This window comes from Ctenopharyngodon idella, chromosome 10 (assembly GCF_019924925.1).
Source record: "Ctenopharyngodon idella isolate HZGC_01 chromosome 10, HZGC01, whole genome shotgun sequence".
In the NCBI taxonomy this organism is placed as follows: domain Eukaryota; kingdom Metazoa; phylum Chordata; class Actinopteri; order Cypriniformes; family Xenocyprididae; genus Ctenopharyngodon; species Ctenopharyngodon idella.
Window position 1 is genome coordinate 15,935,001 of NC_067229.1, and position 25,183 is coordinate 15,960,183.

The 25,183-nt window shown below is 37.6% G+C and overlaps 2 protein-coding genes and 1 long non-coding RNA gene across 8 annotated transcripts in view; 1 reads left to right on the forward strand and 2 right to left on the reverse strand.

The window, feature by feature from the left end:
- ccnt2b (cyclin T2b) overlaps positions 1-3,739 on the reverse strand; it is an 11,616-nt gene extending 7,877 nt beyond the window's left edge. For 2 of the 4 annotated variants that reach the window (XR_007932161.1, XM_051908887.1), the window contains exons 1-5: positions 3,520-3,739; positions 2,792-2,873; positions 2,456-2,584; positions 407-467; positions 259-321 (exon numbers count right to left, since the gene is read on the reverse strand). Coding sequence is in view for 2 of the 4 variants with exons in the window: in XM_051908887.1 (XP_051764847.1) it covers positions 259-321; positions 407-467; positions 2,456-2,584; positions 2,792-2,873; positions 3,520-3,680 (496 nt within the window). In the remaining 2 variants the exon portion in view is untranslated. The remainder of the gene's footprint in view (positions 1-258; positions 322-406; positions 468-2,455; positions 2,585-2,791; positions 2,874-3,519) is intronic. The other 2 variants (XR_007932160.1, XM_051908886.1) reach the window with 2 other exon arrangements.
- A 2,210-nt stretch (positions 3,740-5,949) lies between these two features.
- Positions 5,950-25,183, forward strand: part of tmem163b (transmembrane protein 163b) — a 31,484-nt gene continuing 12,250 nt past the window's right edge. The window contains exons 1-5 of the mRNA XM_051908434.1: positions 5,950-6,416; positions 7,187-7,306; positions 18,423-18,466; positions 18,562-18,653; positions 24,341-24,437. Of these exons, the coding sequence (XP_051764394.1) occupies positions 6,218-6,416; positions 7,187-7,306; positions 18,423-18,466; positions 18,562-18,653; positions 24,341-24,437 (552 nt within the window). The 5' untranslated portion in view covers positions 5,950-6,217. The remainder of the gene's footprint in view (positions 6,417-7,186; positions 7,307-18,422; positions 18,467-18,561; positions 18,654-24,340; positions 24,438-25,183) is intronic.
- Positions 12,834-21,792, reverse strand: LOC127520400 (uncharacterized). 3 transcript variants are annotated; one of them, XR_007932104.1, is made up of 6 exons: positions 20,609-21,792; positions 17,844-17,875; positions 17,529-17,737; positions 14,316-14,363; positions 13,894-14,091; positions 12,834-13,798 (listed from the first exon to the last, which is right to left on the reverse strand). It is a non-coding gene; the product is annotated as an uncharacterized LOC127520400 (long non-coding RNA). The 3 variants fall into 3 exon arrangements; XR_007932105.1 differs by having other exon boundaries at positions 12,834-14,091; positions 21,483-21,792; XR_007932103.1 differs by having other exon boundaries at positions 12,834-14,091.

Sequence of the window (25,183 nt, forward strand, 5' to 3'; positions counted from 1 at the left end):
GTAGTTTAAATGTAAAATTACTTAGTCTAAAAGGTAAAGTCAAGTACTTTTGTCTAGGAATATGAGTAAATGTGCTTTCACTGTAGTTTATGTTAAAATAAAATTTAAAAAAACTTGAATGCACATTTTGGGTTTTCCATATAGTACATCATCGTACATCTACAATGCAATGCCAAAAAGGCAGAATGAAGTTGTGAGTTTCAATATGTGAGGCAGTAAAAAGAGAGAAAGAGATGAAGAAAGACTGGAAGCATCTACCTCGCACTAGCTGGGAACATCTCACCACATCTGTGTGTGGATGCTCTATAGTTATCTCAAACCCTGAAACAAAACAATCGGTTAGACAGGACTCATATGTTCACCATCAGGCACAAAGACACTTATTAATAACGGACTCGCCACTTACCAAGTGTCTGCAGCACTATGGTTTCCAACAGCACCAGCTCTTGGGCCTGCTGGAGGTACATCTGTGGTTCAACACAATCACACCAGCTCAATGTTTATAATGATGGCATAACATCAAAACTAACCAAATAATAAATCATTTAAACATTTATATAATTTATGTTCAATTCACATAATTTGGTATAACGTTATAGGGCTGGGTGATAAAACGATAATTACCGCAATATAATTTTCCCAAATTATAACAAAAGTTCGATAAATGTTCAATATAATGTTTATGCACCAAAAGCGGAACTAAACAGCGCTGCTCGTTTGAACCAAGCCACACAGACCATTTATCCGCTCAGCTTAAACGGCAGCACGAGCTTACTAAAGCTTACTGGTCATGTGACCACTAAACAGCGCTTTGAGATCCACTAAAAGCGACTGAACTCAACGAAGAACAAATGTCTTTGTGATTTGAAACCAGATGAAACAGCACTGACAAACATGAGAAACACTGTGCCATGAACAATCCAGTTAGGAGACTTTTCAATCTACAAATCACCGTCATTTACCATGGATTTACTGTAGTAACAATAACTGGCTGGCCCACATTGTATAGCGGCCCAGCAGGAAAACTCCCAGTGTTCCAGATGGCCAGTCCACCTCTGAACTGCACCATGGTATTGTGAAATGTGGTACATAATAAATCGATTAGTATTATATTACTGTAGACACGTATTAAAGGAGTAATGGAATAAACAGTATTTTTTGTTATTAAAGGTGCAATGCGTAAAATTTGAGAAGATCTATAGACAGAAATGCAATATAATATACATAACTATGTTTTCAGTGGTGTATAAAGACCTAATTAACTGTTACGTTTTTATTACCTTAGAATGAACCATTTATATCTACAGACACCGCAGGTCCCCATACATGTAAAGTCGTCATTTTGCTCTGGCATGTTAACCCTAAACGGACAAACACTCTACAAAGTGTAAATCATACATGTTTTTAGTGCCAGCTTGCATCGTCACTATGTTGTATACGCACAAAGTAGTAGTAGTAGTCGTCGTCTGGTTTATTAGAAGCAGAGACCGTTCTTTGTTAGAAGTAAGAAGAAACCTCATTGCTTGACTGGCTAATGTCCTCTCTGCTGTCTCAGACGACGACATCTTTGTCTTGTGTCGGCCAGACGGCCACCGTAGCTTCTCAAATCACACAAAAGGGAGGGGTGAGCTGCCGTTGGTTGCAGTTCACAATCTCACCACTAAATGCCCTAAAATTTACACACTGCACCTTTAAGCTATAGCATTTGGATTTATAGTAAAAAATTTAAATTTTAGTCTGTTTTTCATAACAAATACCATTGAAGCAGTTACATTTTACCATGGTAGTGAAGTACTATATGTGTGTGTGGTTTTTACCTGTGGTTATCATGATCTAAATGTATGATACTATGGATGACCAATGGTTAATTTTAATGGTAATAGTAGAATCATAACTCAAACAGTCAGAATATTTAAATTTTACTCTATGAGGTTGTTTCAGTTTTTATAGATGTTACTGTTTTTGTTAATAAATTTACATCTGCATCCCAACTCAAGCTTCCTGGGCAAATATACATGTCAAAGTCAACACAAACTATCACCTGTTAGAACATGCAGAAACTAAGAAATTAATTTTTCTATCAAGATATTTCTTTTGTTAAGGAAAAAAGACAGAATTTTATTTAAGTTAACTCATGGATATATTGATGTAGAAAAAATATATTATAAATATTTCTACCTCAGATTTGTGAAATGTTCACCTGTTTGGTGTTTGTCATGTTCTGACAATAAGGAGTAGTTTAAAACCACAATTAACTGTCTGGTTTCTACAATTTTCATTCAGGAGCAAAAATCTGCCTTTAAACTTGAAAGAAAAAGATGACATTTTTTCATGTTAATTATCGGTATCAACTGATATGGAAAAAAAATTATCGTAATATTTTTTTTGGCCATATCGCCCAGCCCTAGAATAAAGTGGAGTGAGAAACTATATTACCCATAAGCATCACACTCACATTGCTCTTGGTGTCCAGCGGAGGGTCTTGAGGGTTCAGGCAAGCATGTGCTACTTTAATAACATGTTCAAGTTTCCTGGGCTGCTCCTCCACTTTAGCAGCCAGAAACAAAGTGGTGGGAGAGATGATCTGATCGAAGAGAGCAAAGAATTAATATACCTTTCAAAATATGACAAAAGTCAATAAACAATCAGGTTACGTACGGGACTAGTGCTACAAATTAAATTCCAGTGAAATCCTAAAATTCTTGTGCATAAGCAGGTCAACAAACACACACAGATAAAGATGAAAATTTAGTGTAATCAAGCAATCAATCAATCAAAAATGCATACTCACATTTCTATGGAATTTCGTAAAGGAATTAAGCATGTAAAATCGGTGCATATAGACGATTGCTGTGTTGATCGTAAGCTGGGATCTGCACAGTTTGATCAAGGAAGAAAAACACTGCAAAATAACCTATTATATGTAACCCAATACACAAAAATAAAATTGGCTACTAATAATATATAAGTACTTTTAAAACTTTCACTCAAAACCAAACCAAAATAGCTAAGTGCCAAATCACACTAATAAGTGTTGGCACTGAATAATAAACTATATTAAAAGCAAAAAAAGACATTCAATAACATTTATATTAAATGAGACAACGTACAACAAAACATCTTGTTTAGCCATTATATTACACTAGTTATATCTCGAAATCACTCGTAAACCCCCAAAATACACAAAACAGCCCTACTATTATAGTTAAAATAAGATTAAATTAGGCAAAAATAGTATTAATCCAGAAATACTGTTTAGATCAAGCATAAAGAAACGGAATCACCTTCCTGTCATTCACACAAGCCTGTTTCACACAATTACTCATGTTATACCCCCCATAAACACTTTATTATGCATTTAAAACATAAACTATGAAAAATATCCGGTGTTTTGTGTACATTTTAACGCATAAAACACCGTATTCTATCCGCCACATTTTTCACTTGATCAAAAGCGGCAGCGTGCTAATGTGCTAACGGCTAACTCTGTCACATCTCTGCTGTTTTAGTGAAGGATACACGTTTAACCTCTGTCCCATGTCCTGAATTAGGTTGGCGGCTTGCTGTCGGTATGAGAGCTCGCGGTCGGGCTCGACTCCGCAGCGGCGGGACGGCGTATTTTCGAGCTGTTCTCGGGTGAAGAGCCATTTGCTGGAGCCCCGCTGCACCGCCGCCATCATCCCACCCGCTTCCGCCCGCAGTGCGCTCTACATCACTATGACGTCACTGAACGCGAGACCGAGCGCTGCAGCGACACGAGCTGGATGGAGGCGGTACGTGACATGTTAAACGTAATGTTCACCGAAACAAAATGGGAATATACAACTCTTTAACTCTTTAAGATAGCTATAATAATAATAATAAAAACATCAGAACAGTATATAATAGGCTCAATATAAATAAAATAATAATGTACGTAACATAAAATACTGAATAACGTTCACGTTGTTATCGTGAATAATAGAAGTAAACCTACCAGACTAAATCTGATTTATATATATATATATATATATATATATATATATATATATAGGGGGTATGGGGGGCATTTAGTGTCTTCCACAATGCCTTCCACAATGCCTGTTTAAAATGTCATTATTGTAAAAATTGTTTACGATTTAGCGGCCTGTTTTGTTGTTTTGTGACGATCAGAGGTTTACTCTTGACTAGTAGCCTATGGATTAATGGCCAGATTTAGTCTATCTTTTTTTTTATTTTTATTTTTTTTTAATGTTACATTATTTTATATCACAAAAGGCAACCGGAGAACTGCACATCTCTATCTGATGCAACTAAATCCAGAATTTATTTTAATGTACTTTCATATATTAATTTAATTAATTCATATATTATATATTAAATTAATTTCATATACTAATTTCATTTCATTTCATTATCCGTAATTGCATATATATATATATATATATATATATATATATATATATATATATATATATATGCAAAAAAAAACAAAATGAGCCATACCTTATTGTGCACGACTCTACAGAAAAACAGTATATTTTTAAAATCTATTAATGTAATAAATTTCTTTGAAAAAATCTTATAGATTAATAATTTAATTTGACAGACCTGTTTATTTAGTAAACTGCAGTAATGACTTTTTCACACAAGATGTCGCTAATGCACTGCTACTAAATTGATTTGTTTTGTAATTACGTTTGATTTGAAATACACATCTATCTATCTATCTATCTATCTATCTATCTATCTATCTATCTATCTATCTATCTATCAGTCATTCAGTCAGTCTGTCTATCTATCTATCTATCTATCTATCTATCTATCCTTCTTTCTGTCTGTCTGTCTGTCTGTCTGTCTGTCTATCAATCAATCAATCAATCAATCAATCAGTCAGTCAGTCAGTCTGTCTGTCTATCTATCCTTCTGTCTATCTATCTATCTATCTATCTATCTATCTATCTTTCTATCTATCTATCTATCTATCTATCCTTCTGTCTGTCTGTCTGTCTGTCTATCAATAAATCAATCAATCAATCAGTCAGTCAGTCAGTCAGTCAGTCAGTCAGTCTGTCTGTCTGTCTATCCTTCTATCTATCTATCTATCTATCTATCTATCTATCTATCTATCCTTCTGTCTATCTATTTATCTATCCTTGTGTCTGTCTGTCTATCCTTCTGTCTGTCTATCTATCAATAAATCAATCAATCAATCAATCAGTCAGTCAGTCTGTCTGTCTGTCTGTCTATCTATCTATCTATCTATATATCTATCTATCCTTCTGTCTATCTATCTATCCTTGTGTCTGTCTGTCTATCCTTCTGTCTATCTATCTATCTATCTATCCTTTTGTCTATCTATCTATCCTTCTGTCTATCTATCTATCTATCTATCTATCTATCTATCTATCTATCCTTGTGTCTGTCTGTCTATCCTTCTGTCTGTCTATCTATCTATCGATCTATCTATCTATATATCCTTTTGTCTATCTATCTATCTATCTATCTATCTATCTATCTATCTATCTGTCTGTCTGTCTATCTGTCTATCCTTCTGTCTGTCTATCTATCCTTCTGTCTATCTATCTATCTATCCTTCTGTTTGTCTGTCTATCTATCTATCTATCTATCTATCTATCTATCTATCTATCCTTTTGTCTGTCTGTCTGCCTATCTATCTATCTATCTATCTATCTATCTATCTATCTATCTATCTATCTATCTGTCTGTCTGTCTGTCTGTCTGTCTATCATATTTTGCCAAATAAAATCCATCCCAATTTATCCCAAGTTTGATGAACTCTTAAAATTAAAAATAATGCCAAAATTAACTAGCCTTTTTCTTTCTTTTTTTCATTTATTTTCTTTCTATTTGTTCCTTCTGATGTATTCAAATAAGTGGTTTCTGAATGAGTTGAAGTGTGAAGTGAGACGTGTTTGTTTAATATGAACACAGATGTTAGGTCACACGTCACCAGAGCTCCCAGATGGATTCTCCATATTTCCACTACTTTTATTTAATAGTAATAGTGTTGAATTATTTTGAAGAGCAACCTTTGTTTGTAAAGCGTACGCGGTGCTTCACACGTGTGTGTTTTTAATTAGAGTGTGTGTGCGTGCGCGCGCGCTCGCGTGAGTGATGCGCTGAGGCTCTCCAGCAGTACGCATCTCCTCTGCTCGCGGCCAGGTGTCACATTCTTCGAATGCTTCTGACTATTTGAACCCGGGACCGAATCATCATGACGGATCATTCCTCTGCTGCTGACCCCACTGCTGGTCCTGTAGACCCCGGTCCAGGTCCCGGTCCTGCTCCTGCTTCTGTTCCTGATCCAGCGGTAATGGATCCAGCATCGATTCCCTCAAACGGACACCATTCGAACCAAGCAGATACTTTCAACATGGAGCAGCAGATGAAAATAGGAGAGCCAGAAGACAACGGTACGAGTTCGGGGTTAAAAAGCCCACTTTGAATAGAGTTTATTTGCATTGAAAAATACATATAGGCTAAAGCGGAGCACGGGGCAAGTTGTCACACGTTTACTCCAGTGAAAAATTATCAGGGTGGGTTTATTTTTGAAAGTCAGCTTCTGTATAGACACAATCATTAAAGACTTGGCTACAAAATTATATTAAATAAAGCATGTTCCACAACATATTACATTTTTTTTCAATGGCTAAAATATTTTACATTATATGAAAAGACATAAAAATATTTTATTACAGAATTTTTAAAAATAAAAATGAAAAAAACTATTCAGCAAAAATATAGTGAACATAAAACACAAACGTCAAACTATTGTTTTGCATAAAGTGTAATTAATTGGTGAAGTTACAACATATTAATCGCGTGTGACAACTTGCCCCGATCATATTCTGTGAACACAGATTCATTCATTTACAGGTATATAGCTGATTATTTTCTGAAATAATTCTTCTGTGATTTTATTGTGCTCACTTGTCAAAATTGAAGTTTTGGAGAACAAAATTCACAAAAATTATCCTAATTTAAGATATTTTCGAACTATAGATGCTTTAAAGTCGGCATGAACCGGAAATTGCGGTCGACTTTTGAGCCTGTGACAAGTCTGTTTCATACACTTTATGAACTTATTTGAGAATAAACGGCATTAAAGTTCTTTGAGACACATGTAGGATATTTAGATGTGAGGAAATATGACGTAATCTAACCGAGCGCTGTCCCTCAGCAGATCTTCTGGAGAGCAGTATGCGTCTGAAACCCCACGAGGCTCAGAGTTACAGAAAAAAGGCATTATGGGTATCGTGGGTCTCCATTGTGGTGACGATGATCTTAGCCATCGCTGCGTTCAGTGAGTATCCGGCCCCTCGTCTCTAGAGCATCATGGATCCCTAGATGATACATACAGACATGTGTTGTCATATATCCTGTTTTCAGGATGAGCTCTTCATTCTTTTGGGACTTTGTGATGCAGTTTTAAAGGACAAGTTCAGAGTAGTTTCTGATTTTTTTATCTTACATTGTAGAGTGTACAATATCTATCTATCTATCTATACTCTATCTATACTATATATATATATAGTTTATTTACACATTTTTTCCGGGTTACACAGAGCCATCTAACTCACAGCTGTGTTGTTTGGTTCAGTGCCACAAGCTTGATACACAAGATCGGGTTTGACTAGTTTCTTTCTGGTTGTTCTACAAGATTACTCTGATAATCATCACTGAAAGAAGTTGCACAGGACAAACACAGACAGACGGAACAGTGACAACCAATATTTATAGCACACTTTATTCTCAGCTACAAATACAGAATATTCTCAGAGGTACAAAACTGGGAGACTGTAAAAATAGTTCTCTTATAATGGAAAACATGATTTTTCTTGTTTTTTTTCTTTTTTTTTTACTTGGATTTTTCTTTTCAAAAGAGTTTAATGTACTGTGGAGGCCTTTTTATGTTCTCAACAGCATACTGGCATACTATCCTTATTTCTGTAGTATATAGTATACTGTGAATTTTCAGTATGCATGGAATACCTATAGAGTTGCCGTTTTCTGGAATACTGTATCATAAATTGCAGTGCACTTAACTTGACCTTCCATTTCCAAAAAGATCTGAGAGACGTTTTAGGTTTTAATCGGCATTATACCACAAATGCTTTTGATAGAGCTTAACTTGAACCTGGTATATTCCCTTAAATCTTTAAGCTGGGATACTCAAGTTTGGCATTACGCAGACTATTGTTGTTTTCTCAGCAAAAAGTATGCTTAATCATTGTGTAGACCGCTTCCAGGCCATGTGGTTTCATTTTGGAGCAGCTGGTTTTAAGCTAACAGAAGCCCTGCACTGGATATGATGTATGATTTTGAAGGAATGGTTTCTTACTCGGTTCTCCATCCCTCGGGAACTAAATGACTCACCTTACACTTCCAGAGTTGGACGGGGACCCTGGGACTCACGTTGCCAGGCTGTGAAGATCCTGTCACATAGCAACTCCAGAGCAATGACGCCTGAGAGATGCTGTCATTTAAACTCCCCTCTATTAGTAATGGCAACAATTTAGCGGAAATGATTGTAGACAGCTTGTGAGGGCAAATGATTGAGATTAATTAATGTGTGAAAAACACACGATATTTTGATTTATTCTACATTTATTCATTGTGCTTGCTAAGGGCTTTTTGACTTGAGCCATTAAGCAACCACCTAGCAACACCCTAGAAACCAGCCAGAACAGCATAACACATAGCATTAACAGTCACTCAGGCCACCTGGTATTAAAATGCGTTTTGGTCGATCGGATCACAAGTGGACGAGGGAAACACATACCCATTTCCACCTGGTATTTTAATCCGTCTCTTTTGTTCACTTTCAACCACCTCTGTTCTGTTTTCTTCGAGGGGAGGGTCTATGAGCGGGTAAATGTATGGGTTTTTTCAGATCTTTGGATCTAATGGACAAAATAAGTTTGAGCAATTTACATATGAACGCGCCCCGAGACAATGCAAAAAAATACGAAGAGCATCAGCTTTAGTTTCTGCTCTGACAGCCACAATACCATGCCGAATGCCATGAAGAAATCAGGAATGGTGAGAGAACATTGTGTTTCGTACGTTTTTCGTCTTGAAACCAAACGGTCTTGGGTCCGACAAAGTTTAAATCCCGTCTGGCTAGTGCGCTTTCCATGTTTACATATTAGTGGCTGTTCGAACACATTCAACCACATGAGCGTTTCCTCTATGAAAGCAATCCAGTCGAATGCTTTTTCGACTCTGGAAGTGGTCGAAAGTGGACAAGCTCAAAACGTTTTACACCCTATTTACACCTGTATTTTGCGTCGTCCACTTGTGATCCGATCGACCAAAACGCATCTTAATACCAGGTGGAAACAGCTGGCAGCTAGCTATGGTACGAGCAATTTTGTTTACCAATTTTATTTTGTGATGAGCAGTTATCTTATCCTACATAGTTACAAAATAAATAAATAAATAGACATAAATATTTATTTGAGTTGAAATGATTTTATTTTGTGAGAGGAGTGCAGAATGATAAAAGAGGTACAGGTTAGCATTAGCATTTAGCATAATTTAGCATTCTCGGAATATTCGCGCTGTGTGAACGGAACCGTACTGGACAACTAGTCGTCTGTCACGTCATACAGTGTGAGAGAGCCGGTATTTTGTGTGCGGTTTCGCTTTTGGTAACTTACTGCGACAGAGATATGAGCTGTGCGTCATCTTAAGGTGTTAGATCAGTCACTGTTCTCCACTGGAGCGGCTCCCGTCAGTTTTGTGTTTCTTTTCCAAATTCAAATGCCGTGTCATGCGCGAAACGTCGCAAAGGACGTAACACGCGTGTGCAACGGTTAAAGACTCCGGCTAGCGCGTGTTTACATGCTGCTGTTGGTTAAGAAAGTTCTGATGGATGAACTCACGGTTCAATTAGTCTCTTGTAATCTTTTTTTGGACGTTTTATGGACGTCGCCATCTTTAATATTACGTTGGTCATTGTCGTTATGGTTACTAGTAAGAGAATACAGGCTTGACTCTAATTGCACGTTCATACAGACAGTGTTCCAGAGGCTACTGTAAGTTGCTGTGTGAACGAGACATTTCAAGACTCACACCTGTAAGTAAATGCGGTTGTTCACACTGTCAGTTTTTGGGAATGACAAACGCATTTACTTAACAGGTGTGAGTCTCGAAATGTCTCGTTCACACAGCGCGAATATTCCGAGAATGCGGTTGTGAGTCCTGAAAATTTACGGGTGTGAGTTCGGTTATAGAATGCGGTTGTCCATAAATAACCGTACTGCGTGTGAACGCAACCGTGTTAAGGACTCAAATACAGGACTGACAACCGTATTCTGCTGCTGTGTGAACATGGCCAAAATATTTGACTGTTAAACAAAATGTTTAACTGTAGTCAAGGAATGGTTTGACAAGATGTGGTATCCTATTGATATCCTGAACAGCAAGTTGACGCATCAAAAGAGTGGGTCAAACTTATATGCTGAGTTAAGTAATTGTTGCTGTTAGTTTGATATCTACATTACATGAAGGAAATTAATGTGTTAGCATGTGAAAAAGTCAATGCCAAAGTGCTACAGTGGCTGCTATAACATTGCAATGTGGTTCCTAGGGTGTTCAGGGTGGTATGTGCTGTTGCTAGGGTGTTCTGGGTGGTTGCTAAGCTGTTTGTATGTGGTTTTATACTGGTCCATGTCCACCCCCAAGTCTCTGTGATACTGTACTCTCTAGATATGACTCTCACCCCTCTTTAATGTAAGTGTGATTTGTTTCACCCATTTTTTCGTCCGCCTCACATAAGGACGCTTAAACACCACTTAGTGCACTAGCATATAGAGACCTCAAAGTTACTAAACATGCACTAAAAGCCACGAAAATCCCATCTTGACTTCCACACTATCTTCAAGAGCATCAGCGTTATGTTTGGGTAACGTGCATTTGGGTCAGTATGGGTTTTGAGAAGATCAAATCTATATTTGATGTGGATTATGGTTTTAACCGAATTATCCTTGAATCTGTTCAGATAAAGTGTCTGATCAGTTTACCGCCGGGCGATCTGAGTCTCCCTATCTTCGCTGAAGCGCCTGTGAGGTTACGCTATCTGAAGTGTAAGCGGGATGGCTCTTTTTCATTAACAGCTGCGCTACTCCTGTCAGCCTAAAGGGACCGAAGGGGGTGTGTGCGGCGAGAGTTTGTGTACATTTTAGAGAACGGGAAGGCATTTGGAAACTGATGAAGACAGAAAAAAAGAAGGAAGGAAGAAAGAGAAGAGAAGAGAAGAAGAGAAATGGCCTAATATATGCCAGACTGTGAGATCTGAATTCCCAGATGTCTCACGGCTTCCAGTGCAGCCAATTAACACGCTCTCAGCGACAGAGTGTCTTCTGCTTTACACACACGCACAAATGCGTTCGCATACCTCCAGACCTAATAAACATGTTCAGAAATTCCTCTGCTGCGGGGAAGTAAGCGCTATTTGCTGCAACAAAATTTGTTTAAATGTCTGTTCTAGGAGGATTAACTGACTTCAAACTGTAGAAAACTAAATTAGTATGTGTGTGTGTGTGTGTGTGTGTGGAAGATTTTCTTGCGGCACAGAATGTAAATATCACACTGAGGAGAGGTCACAGATAGAGGAGGGGTAGTTCACTCTCATATTAATGCATTCAGCACTACCAGCCTGTAAAAGCCAGCATGCCAACTCCCATAGAGCCCCGAGTCTAAAAATAAAAGATGGAAGACAGATAGAGAGAGGAGAGAGGTGGAGGGTGCTTTGCCCTCTCTGCACCTCCTCTGTTTTTTTAAAACATCAACACAGTGAGTCAAGTAAACGGGTTTGTGAAAACAACTAGATGAAAAGCTAAAAAAAGTAACTGTTTCATGGATTGCAGTTCAGAGTTGGTAAACAGTCTGATGAATATCTGGAATACTGGAATAGAATAACTATTTTTAACATTAACATTACAATTAGCATCAGTGTTAGCAATAGGCTATATAAGATTTTATAGTACAACGGGGCTAAAGGCACACCTTAAGAAAAATGTGCTTTTCACTCCCATAGTGCATGATTGCTGAAATAAAAATTATGGTTTTATTGAACAACAGATTTTGTGTGAAAATAAATCATATTAAATTGATTAATATCATATTTTTTAAATATGATGGTTTCATTATAAATATGGTGATTATCTCTAAGATGGACACTCAACTTAATATATGATATTTACCATCTGAATCTTACCATGACATGTCAACAAATGGAAAAGTCAGCCAGCTGTTAATTATCATGTTAAATATCATATTGTGCCTTTAGCCCAACAACAGGGGCACTTTTTACCCCAAATTCCATTCGTTTACATGTTCTTCCATTATTGAAAAACTGTTGCTTTAATTAACTTGAACAAAACCATTAAAATCATTAACAAGACCTTTGTCTCAAAATATATTCAATAATTTTTGTGATTCTCATTTGCTACTTAAATCTACAAATTAAAAAAACAACATCAAATATTAGATCAAATTAGCACAGAATCAACTTTGCTGTTGCCCGTAATCGTGTCAAGGATCTGCCAAATTTCCATGTGCATTTTGGAAAGTGCTGCGGCAAGTTTTTGTGGCATCTAGTGGTTTAGAGGAAAATAAAATCAAATGCGGCTTTTACCCATGTGAGCCTTTAGCCTCGTTGTACCCTATTAACATTACAGTTTTAGTATTATTGGTGTTAACAATAGTACTTTTATTAATGTTTGTTGTAGTATCTGATATCAACTAAAATATACTAATTTATTAGCTTTAACATATTAGTGTCACAGTGGGTTGTAGAAAGTGCACAACAAAACAAGGGAGTATCCAAAATAAACAGTCTTTATTGAATCCACAAAGAACAATCAAGAGATTGCAGGAGCTTAAGAAAACACAACCACATTACATAGATACCAGACACAGAACTGTACACAGAACTAAAGAAACTCAGGACTCAGGACTTATAATTTTAAATTATCCCATACAGGGATAATTAACATAACCAGGAACATGTGTGAACTCAATCAAAAACCATAGAGACAAACTAACAAAGGGAACACAGGCAAACAGGAACAGAACACAGAGAAAACAAAACCAAAACTGACTGTACACATAACATTACACACCCTCCCCACCTCAGGAAGGCGCATCCTAAACGAGTCTAACTGAGGAGGGAGGGCGGAGGCTCTGGAGGAAGACAAAGGGTTGGTGAAGAACAGGGAACCAGAGGAGTTGGTGGCAGGAGAGACCAGGGCAGCAATGGCAATGGGAGGAGACAGGAGCAAGAGAAGCCAGGTAGGAACCCAGAGCGCAGCCAGGAAGATGGCCCACAGCGGAGTCGAGGAAGGGAGGAGCCATGGTGGAGGCTTGGCTGTCAACACAAGGGGGATGATGGATGGAGATGGCAGAGCGTCATCTAACCAAGGTGGAGCCGGAGGGACGAGAAAACCCGGTGGAGCTTTAAGGCCAGTGGTCCCTGGTGGAGCCGAGGTAGGGAAGAGCCAAGGCGGTGCCGACAGGTCAAAGGGCTGAGGTAAAGTGACGGGATCAGCGGCTGGAGGTGGAGCCGGAGGATCCTCTTTACTAGGCGGAGCTGGAGACTGGAAGACCAGAGGCAATTGCACACTGTAGAGTGGCGTCAGATGTGTAGCTGACCTTTTGAAGAGGAGGCGGGAGAGGGAGGCTGGGCAGGAACTCTGGAGACACAGGAGACTTTTAGCTGGAAGGGACCAGTGGGAACGCAGGAGACTTTGAGCTCGGTGGAACCAGCCGAAACACAGGAGAACTTGAGCTGGACAGTACCAACAGGGATGGGAGATTCAGGTAAACATCCTCTTCAAAATAGTTATAAGATGCAGAAAGCTGCAGAGGTCAGCTTCAGCTCACCCTCAGTGGTGGCAGTGTGGGTGAGGTCTTCCTCCATTTCCTCAACCTCTATTAGCATCTCACGGTGGGACATGATGTTGCCGGCTCACACACCTGGTCAGACTCACTGTGGGGCTCAGGCTCCAGGGCGATGTTTGGCTCAGTCCTCAGGTCTGGCTCATTCATCACAGCAGGCTTGAGCTCTCCTTCTGCGCTGGGCTTTGGGTTCAAAATGGGAGTATCCAAAATAAACAGTCTTTATTCAATCCACAAAGAACAATCAGGAGATCGCAGAAGCTTAAGAAAACACAAACTCAATCATAAACCATTGAGACAGAGATATTTAACTATTACTATTAACCATGTTGCAACTATAATAGTTGCTACAGGTATTAGCAATAACATTAGTTTTTGTAGACTAGTATCATAACAACAACACTGACCAGTCAAAAGTCTTTCATGTGACTGCAGAATTGTTTCTTGAAAACGTCCTGTAAGTGATAACAACATGCAAATTTATTCACCAACTCTGACACAGAAACTAGATCACATTCCCTGTTTTGGTTTGTGTGTGTGTGTGTGTGTGTGTGTGTGTCAAAAGACAGACAGAGCGGAAGACAAGTTTTTCAGAGCAGCTGTTGTGTTGGATTTCAACATTCTGCAACTCAACATCTATAAAGATTCTGCCCTATTTTCACAGAAGAAACACCTAAAAAAAAGCACATAAGGCTAGCAAAAAGGCTTCCTTAAGCAGTCAAGGACAAGATCTTCAAAGAGTTTTATACATCATGCATCACTGATACATCTGAGAATAACTGTCATAACACAGTTCTTGCCGCATAGCAGCAGCATGTTTATTTACTGTGTGATACGAGTAACAAACTGGAATGAAATTAAATAGATTTTACACGTTCTTGTGGATCAAACTTTCATAACCTGCAACAATGGGTGTTTGTCAGTTTTTTTTAGTTCAAACATGATTTGTAAAATACGAAAGTAGACACGAAATCAATGTTGTGATATTTTTCATTAGAGTACGGAACGTGTAGAAAAGAGGCTAACAGGCTAGAAACGTCATAAAACGTAACATTACAATAATTTACAGTATATTACCAAATCTAGTGAAATGCAAATACAGCCAACGATAAGCAATGTTCCATTAAATTATACCTAACAGGATCCAAAAATAACATTAAGATAAAAACGTTACCAGACCAATATTGTGGTGCCGCAGCTTTATGAGCTACGATAAATTGCGCAATAGCTATAGAAAAAAAAGGTAATTGTGATTTTTTTTAATTCCCTGGTGGAAACAAGCTTCTGTGAATAGTAGGTGACTTGTGTAACTCATAAGCTCCTGTAATGAAAAATATTGCAACATTGACTTGCAACAATTTTCGTATGCTGAAAATCACGCTGCGCATACTACAATTTTAGTTTAATACCAAACAAAAAATAAAACTCACATTAAATGCAAATACATCTGAAGATAAAGTGTTACAAAATTGTAATATGTTCTACTAAGTTTAGTTTAAGTTAGCGATAATCTTTGGCACAAAATTGCATTTTGTGATATGTCGATGGAATTCATTGTCCGTTTAAAGTGTTTTCCCACAAAATAACTGTGAAAAAAAAAAAAAAAAGCTAAACAAATTTACACAGTAAAATACTGTTTTCCATAAAATATACCATAAAAATAATGCATTCTGGGTAATATTTGTTGTTTTAAGAAAAGAGGTCTATAAGCTACTTTCTCGAAAACGACAAATAATATTACCCAGAATGCATTGTAATATACAGAATGCATTGTAATATACTGAAGTAATATACTGTAAAAACAATGCATGCTGGGTAATATTTGTCATTTTCAAGAAAGTAGCCTATAGGTTACTTTCTCGAAAACAACAAATAATATTACCCAGAATGCAATGTTTTACGGTATATTACTGTTTCAATGGAAAACGGTATTTTACTGTGTATATTTGTTTAGTTTTTTTACAGATATTTTTTTAGAGTGCAGCTAACAAAAATACGTTTTGCCAATGTTTCCATTATGTTCTCTGAACATTCAAAACGTCCATTTTTTTTTTAAATGTTTCAAAAACTTTTTTTTCCCCTTGGTAATATGAACGTTTCATTTTCTAATTTTGCAAACATTATGGGAACGTTACTTTTGAATGTTCTCTAAACATTCTGAAACAAGTTTTAACAATTAAAAAATGTTAGATGAACATCCATAAATGATGTATGTTTTTGTGCTAATGTTTTGAGAGCATTATTAAAGACCCAATAACTTTAAACAAATGTTCAATTAATGTTACTACAAGAAAGTTTGTTCATAACTTTGAAAGGATCTTTCCAGAACGTAAGACAAAGTTCTGAGAACATTCCCTGTTAGCTGGCTTGTTAGTTAAGTCTGCATCTGTGACAGACTGAAGCTGATTTACCCAGTAATCCTGCATACACTCAATACGTCATTGTGATCCTACGATATCCTACGGTTTTACAAGCTTCATAATTTTCATGATCGGCTTGGGCCGCAGTATCAGCACTCCTTGTAGAAGCTGCTGACTTCACATGAATATCAGCATAAATATGAATTCCTAATGAGCAGGGAATGGTTTCGGCTTTCCGCAGATACACAACTCTCCATAAATCCTTTCCCATTACCCAAGATGCACTGCATGTGGTACAACTAAACTCCTGCAAACGTTGTTCACAAGACAATGTGTGTGGTTCTTTTGAGCGTGTCCGATGGGATTCTGTAGGACAATAAATGACTGCACAGATTATTTATTGGCAGTGTCGATGTTTCTTGAGTTTGGCCTCTTGAGGACTTGAAATCGGCTGGCACAAGTCGTCTAAAACAGAGTGGATTTCACTAAAAGGAACAGAATTTATATTTAGAAGCTGCTAAATCTTTAATCTCATGCCGCAGCAGCTCCGTTATTCATTTTTAACAGTGTTCCTGAGGAACAGAGTGTGTGTGTTTGTTTTTGAGTAATGACTTTTGCCATTTGAATGTGTGTGCAAACTTTAGCTAAAGACTTTTAACTTTGGCTAAAGGCCCGTTCTCACCATGGATGATAACTATACAGTAAATATCGTTTTAAAAATCATCCTAAATTTAACACAATTATAACAACAACAGCACAGAGGAACAATATGATTTGAATCACTTTCAAAAAACATTTTTTCCAGGTGCTGAATGATAAAAACATTGACAGCCAATCAGAATCCAGCATTGAAAGTGGGAGACTACACTTATAATAAAGAGAACATTGTTCATTGGTGTGGACGCTAATATAGTTAGGCCTAATGCTGTTGCAGTTGTGCATGATTATTTGTACTATATTTCAGAACTCATTTGTGACACCACCTTAATTTCATCCCTACTAACAATTTGTGGTTCCCAATTCATGGTTACAAAAAAGAGAACATTTTTAGAACATCAGGAATTGGTAACCAAACAGGAATCATATGCTAATGTTAGGGGAACGTTCTGATACTTCTGCACCACATCTTAAACTATACTGTCCCATACTACACTCGAAATTATTATACTTCACCATACTGTAGTGTATTCTATAGTGTTGTACTGTACAATCAATTGAAAAATAGAAGCACAAACAGTCCTAAAATGCAGATCTGGGTACCTTTGAGAGTTTGGCTGACCCTGTAGAGGTGGATGGAATATCTCAGATCGCTCATCCAGTCTCAGGATAGAGGATTCAGGTGCATTAGAGGTCAATATTAGGTCGATAACTGGACACGAGCCACAGTGTCTTTTGGGTAGCTCAGATCCACAGCATGTGCTGACATCACAGTGTGAAGAGATGAAATCTGATCCCGGCCACTTTAGCTGCTGGAAATCATTCAATGCAGTTTTACAGCGGGGAATGCATATTATATATTATGTTTAGATGTATATTTGAGACAAACACTTATCAAAATCAATATTAACAACATACACTTGCCTGAATCCTGGAGTGGATAGTACAGGCTGTGAAAAGTGAAGAGGAATTAAAATGTTCATTAATTCATAATATTTTCATCTATCTATCTGTCTACTTCACATTTAAAGTTCACTAATAATTTAAAGTTTCTAAATAATGAACTACTTATTTGTAAAATATATTAAGTTATTTTAAATAAAAATATTTTTTAAAAGATGAACTAATTAACTATTTTAATAGAAAAATTTATTTATTTGTTTATTCATTCATACATTCACTTTTTATTTATTTATCATTATTGTTAAATAAATCACAATTAAAAAAAAAAAAAGTTGTCCAACTAATGAACTATTTTATGTATTTAATTAAATAAAAATTAAAATAGCCTATATTTTAATAAACACTTCAGATTTAAAGACAAACTAATGAACTATGTAATGGTAATTATTTATATAAACTACACATTTAAAGTTCGTCCAATTCATTTTTAAATGGCGAAAATTATTTATTTATTTAAAAAAAACATTAAATACTTTACATCTAAATTTGAAATCATCTTCATTTGAACTAACTTTTTCTCATTTCATTTTGCAGCTGTTTCTGTAATGCGGCATAGTGCATCAGCGTTTGGGTTTGCTGTAAGTCTTACACTTCATATAATTAAATAGTCATTATTTAATAGTCTTTAATGTTTTAACGCTCCTCTTTATCACTGTTGTTCATTCGTTTGCAGTTTGACGCCACTCTCGACGTCCTGTCCTCCATTATCGTGATTTGGCGATACAGTAACGCAGCGGCTGTCCATTCAGCGCACAGAGAATACATGTGAGTACATGTGATCCTTCCTTGATTAAAGAAAACATGGGGAATGCGGCGTGACTGCATGGAACTGCGTTTGAAATCACATACTCTTTTGAGTAGGTACTTATTTTGAATAATAATAATAATTGAAGTAATTCAAGACCGCTAAAAGTATGTTCTATATACAGTAGTATGAATGTGTGTAGTATCATGTGACCTACTGGGGTCAGTTGTGTCACTTTACTGCCATTCACAAATCTTCTGGCCGTGGCCTCATGGGATAGTAAAGTGTCCGTAGTATGCACACTTCAGAATCTCTTTTATACTGTGAATTCTGATATACTTCTGTCACATACTGTTTTTCGCCAACTAGTATAAGTATGTGATTTTGGATGCCGTTGTTTGTGCTCTGTTGGGATTCTGGGTAGTTTCAGTAGCCAGTTAGATGTTGTTTCTGGGCAACAAGGAGAGCAGAAGGTCAGACTGATCTTTCAAGGTAATGATGCTGCGATTTTGACATGTTCCTCGGCTGAAGGAGAACATTAGTGGGCGTTTTGTATTCAAACAAGCACACAACTAATTACCTAACCAAACCATAGTCATTAAAATGATCATTTAATGATTGTTTTCAGATGCGCTGTTCCTTTAAAGCTGCAGTCCGTAAGTTTTGCCTCTTTGCAGGGTTTTTCCTACATTGAAAATTTTTGGGCGGCCGCCAAAATTCATTTTTGTTCCGCCAAAGCCTTATTTGATCAGTTATTGAGAGTTGTTTATTAGTGATGCAGATGACTGCTGCGCTGACGGACAAAACGAGCAAAGCTCCTCCCTCGTGCGCGTGAACTCTCTCTGTCTTCAAAGTAAGCACTCTTTGCTCTCTCTCTACCTCGCACATAATAATCTAAATCAACTGACACGATGCTAAAAGTTAGGAAGACCGAATCCATGTTTCACGAGTCGCATTCGGAGAATGTTTTTCCTGAATAACCGCTGGGTGTGAATTGTGCTCAAAAGTCTCAAAAATCGCTAATGTCGATTCGCGACCTAATGACTCATTTGAACAGAGTTATTTTAATGAATCATGAAAACAACTGATCACCTATAAAATCAGTTAGTTTAAACTGGAGTGAGGTAAAACCAGAACAAAGCAAGTTGTTGTTGGCTAGGTGCATTCAATTGTATATGGTAGAAAATTATAGTATTAGTTAATGTAACTTTTTAATGCTACTTTTTAATACTGATTATTAATTATTATTATTATTATTATACATACCAAAATAATTTTCAGGTCTAGCAAAGAAGCATCTTCTCTTACAAAGCTATGAAATCACAGATTTCTTTGCAAAGAGCGCAAGAAAGAATTACAGTGAGAGTGACGGGTACTTTTTTGTCAGTATTTGGCTCGCAGATTACGTGGGCACTTTTTAACGTTTGTGTGGATGACCATGTCTGTCACCACCGAAGACCATTTTTGACCCAGAAAAAACCCTGCTTTGTCGCCATCTCTGTTTGAAACTTGCAATTGCAGTTAGTTGCGGAATTATCATTTTACGTGGGTTGTGCGTCGACACGGCTCCTCAGCGCGGATGAATCTAATCTTTTGAGGAGTAGGCTGTCAGTAACCGCACCGGTGTGGATACTGTACTTTGGAATTACAGATACTACGCCTTGGAAGTACGACCAAAATAATAAGTTTCACCGGAAAATGTCATCTGAACAAGTAACATGTCTGCCACTTTTGTTCTGACCAACTGAAAAAAAAAAAAAAAAAGAGTTCTACAATAAATCTAATGGTGATTAAATCGAACAATCGTAAAGTTAGCTCATATCACATCAGACCATGCAAATGATTATTATTGTTATACTTTGTTCTCAAATTGTTAATGTTAACAACATCAACATTGCGTGACTATGTGGATTTAGTGTGTATTCGTGTTATCTAATCAGCATTATCTACCCAATAAACCATTAAAATGTCTTACCTGTCCAGCAGAAAAAAGCAATCTCTGTGTCCGTTTTTAACCAAAACAGAGTTCACGCCACCTTTCAAAAGCCCTGCCGATATTTTTATTCTTGTTTCGCACGGGCCTGGTCGTATTCCCTTTTTTTGCTTTTTTGCCACTCCGCAGTCTTTTTTACTAGGCCTACTGGTGATTCACCATTTGTCAATGATGATGTTCGCCTTTACCGTTCCTGATTACATTCCACCCTCAAAATGACAAGCTTAATTATTACAGCTGCTGTAAAAGAGTCTTCAAATGATCCGCCACCTGCAGTGTCCGGGACTCCTTCTTTATGTATACAGACGTGACGTAATGACGCAAAGGCAAACTCGTATTTCCCGCGAAAACCTACCAGTTCCTCTTGTTGTGGCAAAAAAATCAACACTGACTCTACTGCATAAAAGATAAACACATCCAATTGTCTTTCGAAAGTTTTATTTCTTGCAAGAAAGGTCAAACAGTCAACAGAAACACCAGTAGCTGCAGAGTGTAAGACAAAGAATGAAAGCTTCCCCTCACTTTTATATCTCTGACCTCCAAGGCTGAAGCCTCTGTCCTTTTACCATATTAGGAACATGTTTACCACTTCAGTGTTTTTCCACTTATCACCCAAAAATGCATACTTAAACACTTCTGAGAAAAACAAAATCATTTAACCATAAGCATATAAGTAAAATCATACGTAAATTATACAGAAACTCAAAATTTCCCCCACACTCTCATATTAAAAACCATTATTACAAGCTTACTGTTGTGAATCAGGCTAAAGGTAAGGAGATAGTTTTGAACACTGGCTGGTTAACCAACAAAATGTTACGGACTGCAGCTTTAAAACAAATTTAGCATAATTTACCTCAGCAGGTTAAAGCAGGTTAAAGTTTCCTAAAGACCACCAGGTTTGATGGATGGAGGCCAGGCAGACAGACTCTCTGGTCCCCCGAGAAGTGGCCCAACTCTGGGTTTCATGTCTAAAGAGGGTCCTTAGACAGTCTCTCTCTGTGTTCGGCATCCCTTATCAGCTGAAAGACAGAATAGAGATGGCAGAAGGGCTTTGTGAAGGGAATGAAAGAAGAGGAAGCCGAGAGACAGACAGGACAAATGCAGAAGTGTGCTAGACAGCAGCACACTCAGACCTGTAGAAAACGTACAGTACAGACACACACACACACACGCGTAATGAATCCATTTCTAATGCGCAGGCCAGTGAAGAAGCTGTGAGCCGGGGCCCTAGGGGAATCTGCTAGGATGTGGATCGACGTGGAGACAGATTACATCATAACGCAGACTGCATTAGCGAGATTACATATCTACTGGACTAGTAGAGTCTAGGACTGTAAAACACTACAGACTCTCACTGTTTGAGAATAATGACATACACATAGATCTCTGCATTTTGAAGAACATCAGTGGTGCTTAATAGTGTAAAAACCAGTGCCAGAGCAATGCTATGCGGTTGCTAAGGTGTTCTGAGTTGTTGCTGCTAGGTGGTTATTAGTGTGTTATGATTGGTTCTTAGGGAGTTGCTATGTGGTCATTAAGGTGTTCTGATTGGTAGCTAGGGCGTTGCTAGGTAGATGTTGGTGTGTTCTGTGTGGTTGCAAGGTCAATGCTAGAGTGGTTGCTAGGGAGTTGCTATGGGATTACTAAAGTGTTCAGAGTGGTTGCTACAGTGTTGCTAGTTGGATGTTATTGTGTTCTTAATGGTTTCTAGGGCATTGCTAAGTTTGGGTGTTTTGGGTGGTTCTTTGGGAGTTGCTCTGTGGTCACTAAGTTAAGACAATGCTAGAATGCTAGGGAGTTGCTATGAGGTTACTAAAGTGTTCTGAGTGGTTGCTAGGTGGTTGTTAGGGTGTTGATATAGACCAATTTTGTGTTTGCAAACAGCAATGATGTTTTTGTAGGCGGAGCCTACCTGGTGGTAGAAAATGGCAGTTGTACAGTAGCAGTCTGTGGAAGCCACAGAATAAAGGAATAAAAAAATTCATTTCGAGTTTATTTCTCACACAATTCTGACTTTTTTTTCTCACAAACCCAACTTTATATCCCACAATTCTTAGAAGGAAAACAGAATTGTGAGATATACTTGTTATTCTGTCTTTTTTCCTCAGAATTATGAGTTTATATCTCACAATTCTGACTTTTTTCCCCTCAGAATTGTGATATAAACTCACAATTGCAAGTTATAAAGTCTGAACTGGTTGATATAAACACGCAAATGCAAGAAAAAGTCAGAATTGTGAGATAAAAATGTTATAGGTTTAAATATTATTTCATGCTGTAACTGCTATGTATGCATACCCACTATGAACTGCATATATGAATATTATGTAGACTTATTATTTACATCAAATTCATGTTTTAATAGAAGACTAATCATTGCAGGTTTCATCAGTCCAGTCTGTGACTTGCAACATAAACATCTGCGTTTAGCTTCAAAGGGCGTCTTCAACGACGGTATTCAATAAAAATGAAGACTATATTTTTTTGCATTTCGATTCTGACATCCAACGGCACAACAAAACATTTTATTCTGTGGATTTTGCCCATTTTCCTCCACTTGTTACCGCTGTTTTTCTGCCACCACTATGCGCACTCAGCTGCAAGTGACATAACTGTGACGCCAGCTCTAAATGAGTCTATATGCTGTTATTAAGGTGGATGCTAGGATATTGCTAGGTGGTTGCTAAGGTGTTCTGAGTGATTTTCTAAGTGGTTGCTAGAGCGTCGGTATGGAGGTACTAAAGTGTTCTGAGCAGTCGCTAGAGTGTTGCTAAGTGGTTGTTACTGTGTCTCTCTGCGCTTACTAAGGTGTTCTGTGTGATTGCTAGGCCAATGCTAGGGAGTTGCTATGTGGTTACTAAAGTGTTGCTAGGGGATTGCTATGGAGTTGTTATGCAGTTACTAAGGTGTTCTGAGTGGATGCTAGGACAGTGCCTGCTAGCATTCTTTAAAAAACAACCCCAAATTAGCGGTTAGCTTGCAGATAGCATGTTGGTTGTCAGTCAGAACCTGAAAATAAATGTTTCTAAAAGAGTTTCTAATAAAATGCAAGTTCACAGCTTTTTAGATTGAACATGGATTGAATTTTTTGATGTATGTATGTATTGATAAAAATATTTAGAACACACTAAATATTAAATTCAGTCGACCATCAAAACAAACATCAACCTAGCATACAAACATCTCTACAGCATCAGTGGGGATCCTCCTTGGCCTGAATACTAGATAAACTAGATTAAATTAATCTGCATGTCTTAATTTCATTCTAATTTGATCTCCGGAGACTGTAGCTGTTTGTGTTTGTTTGTTTGGTTTGACTAATTAATCACTAACCAAAAAGCAGATTTAACAGCTTGCAAAGCCGTTACGATCCGTGTGTGAGAAACAGAGCACACAGAACAGAGACACTAAACAGAGACACCAAAACTTCATCAGATTTAACCAAACTACCCCTGTGCCTGAGTAAATTGTGGAACAGATCTTGCCTATTAACCAGGCTTAATTAGACAACTACAGCCCTCGCCGCCTTCATTTATAAACCGAGGGCTTGACAGGCCTAATGAGAATGAGGCACTTAAATCGAGCAGAAGCTTCAGTCGTGTTTTATTAACTGACTCAGACACAGGAGGGGAATTCGACCGTGAACTCAATAAAGCATCAGTTGAAATGATGCTGTGGGTTACTTAATGTACCTGTGTGTGTGTTTTCCAGAGCATGTGTTATCCTTGGGGTCGTGTTCATCTTGTCGGCCATCACTATCCTGGCGAAAGCGATCCATGATCTCGCCACAAAAATGCAACCAGAAGTGGTAAGAAAACAACAAACACACAATTGTTCATTCACTGACTCAATGATTTATTCATGGCATTAGTTGATTCATTAGTTCGTTTGTTTGTTCATTCACTCACTGAATCATTAATTGGATTTGTTGATTGATGGGCTGTGTCCGAAATCGCCCCCATACCCTCATTCGCTATTCCCTACATTACTCCATTAATATAGTTCACTTGAAGGAGTGAATGAAAACGAGTGAGTGAATTCGGACACTGAGTGTGCCGGAAAGTCTCTTTTGCATCGTTTGTGCTTCCTGTCTAATTATGATTTGAAACTTAGCAAGCTGGCAGCTCCAGTAAGTAATGAAAAGATTTATCTTGAACTCTGTCTTGGAAACCTTAAGTGTAAACCTTAATTAAACTTCAATATTTAACAATTAATTAAAAAGGAATGATATTATGCTATAGCCTCATTGGACCAGCAGTTTGGAAAATGGATGGATGATTCAGCTGCGGGCGCCATCTTCTGGCGAGATGCGAGAATTCATCGCCGTGTGACTCTCACAGTGAATTATGGGTATTCTCTAACTGATGAATGTACATTGGTTGTACACTCATTGTTGTGGTGCATTGTGCAATGGCTGTCCCCTCAAATAGCTCTATTTAAGGGTATATAGGGCGATTTTGGACACAGCCATGGTTCCAGTGGTTGATTTATTTGTTTGTTTGTTCATTCATTCATTCACTCACTGATTCATTCATTTGATTGGTTGATTGTTTG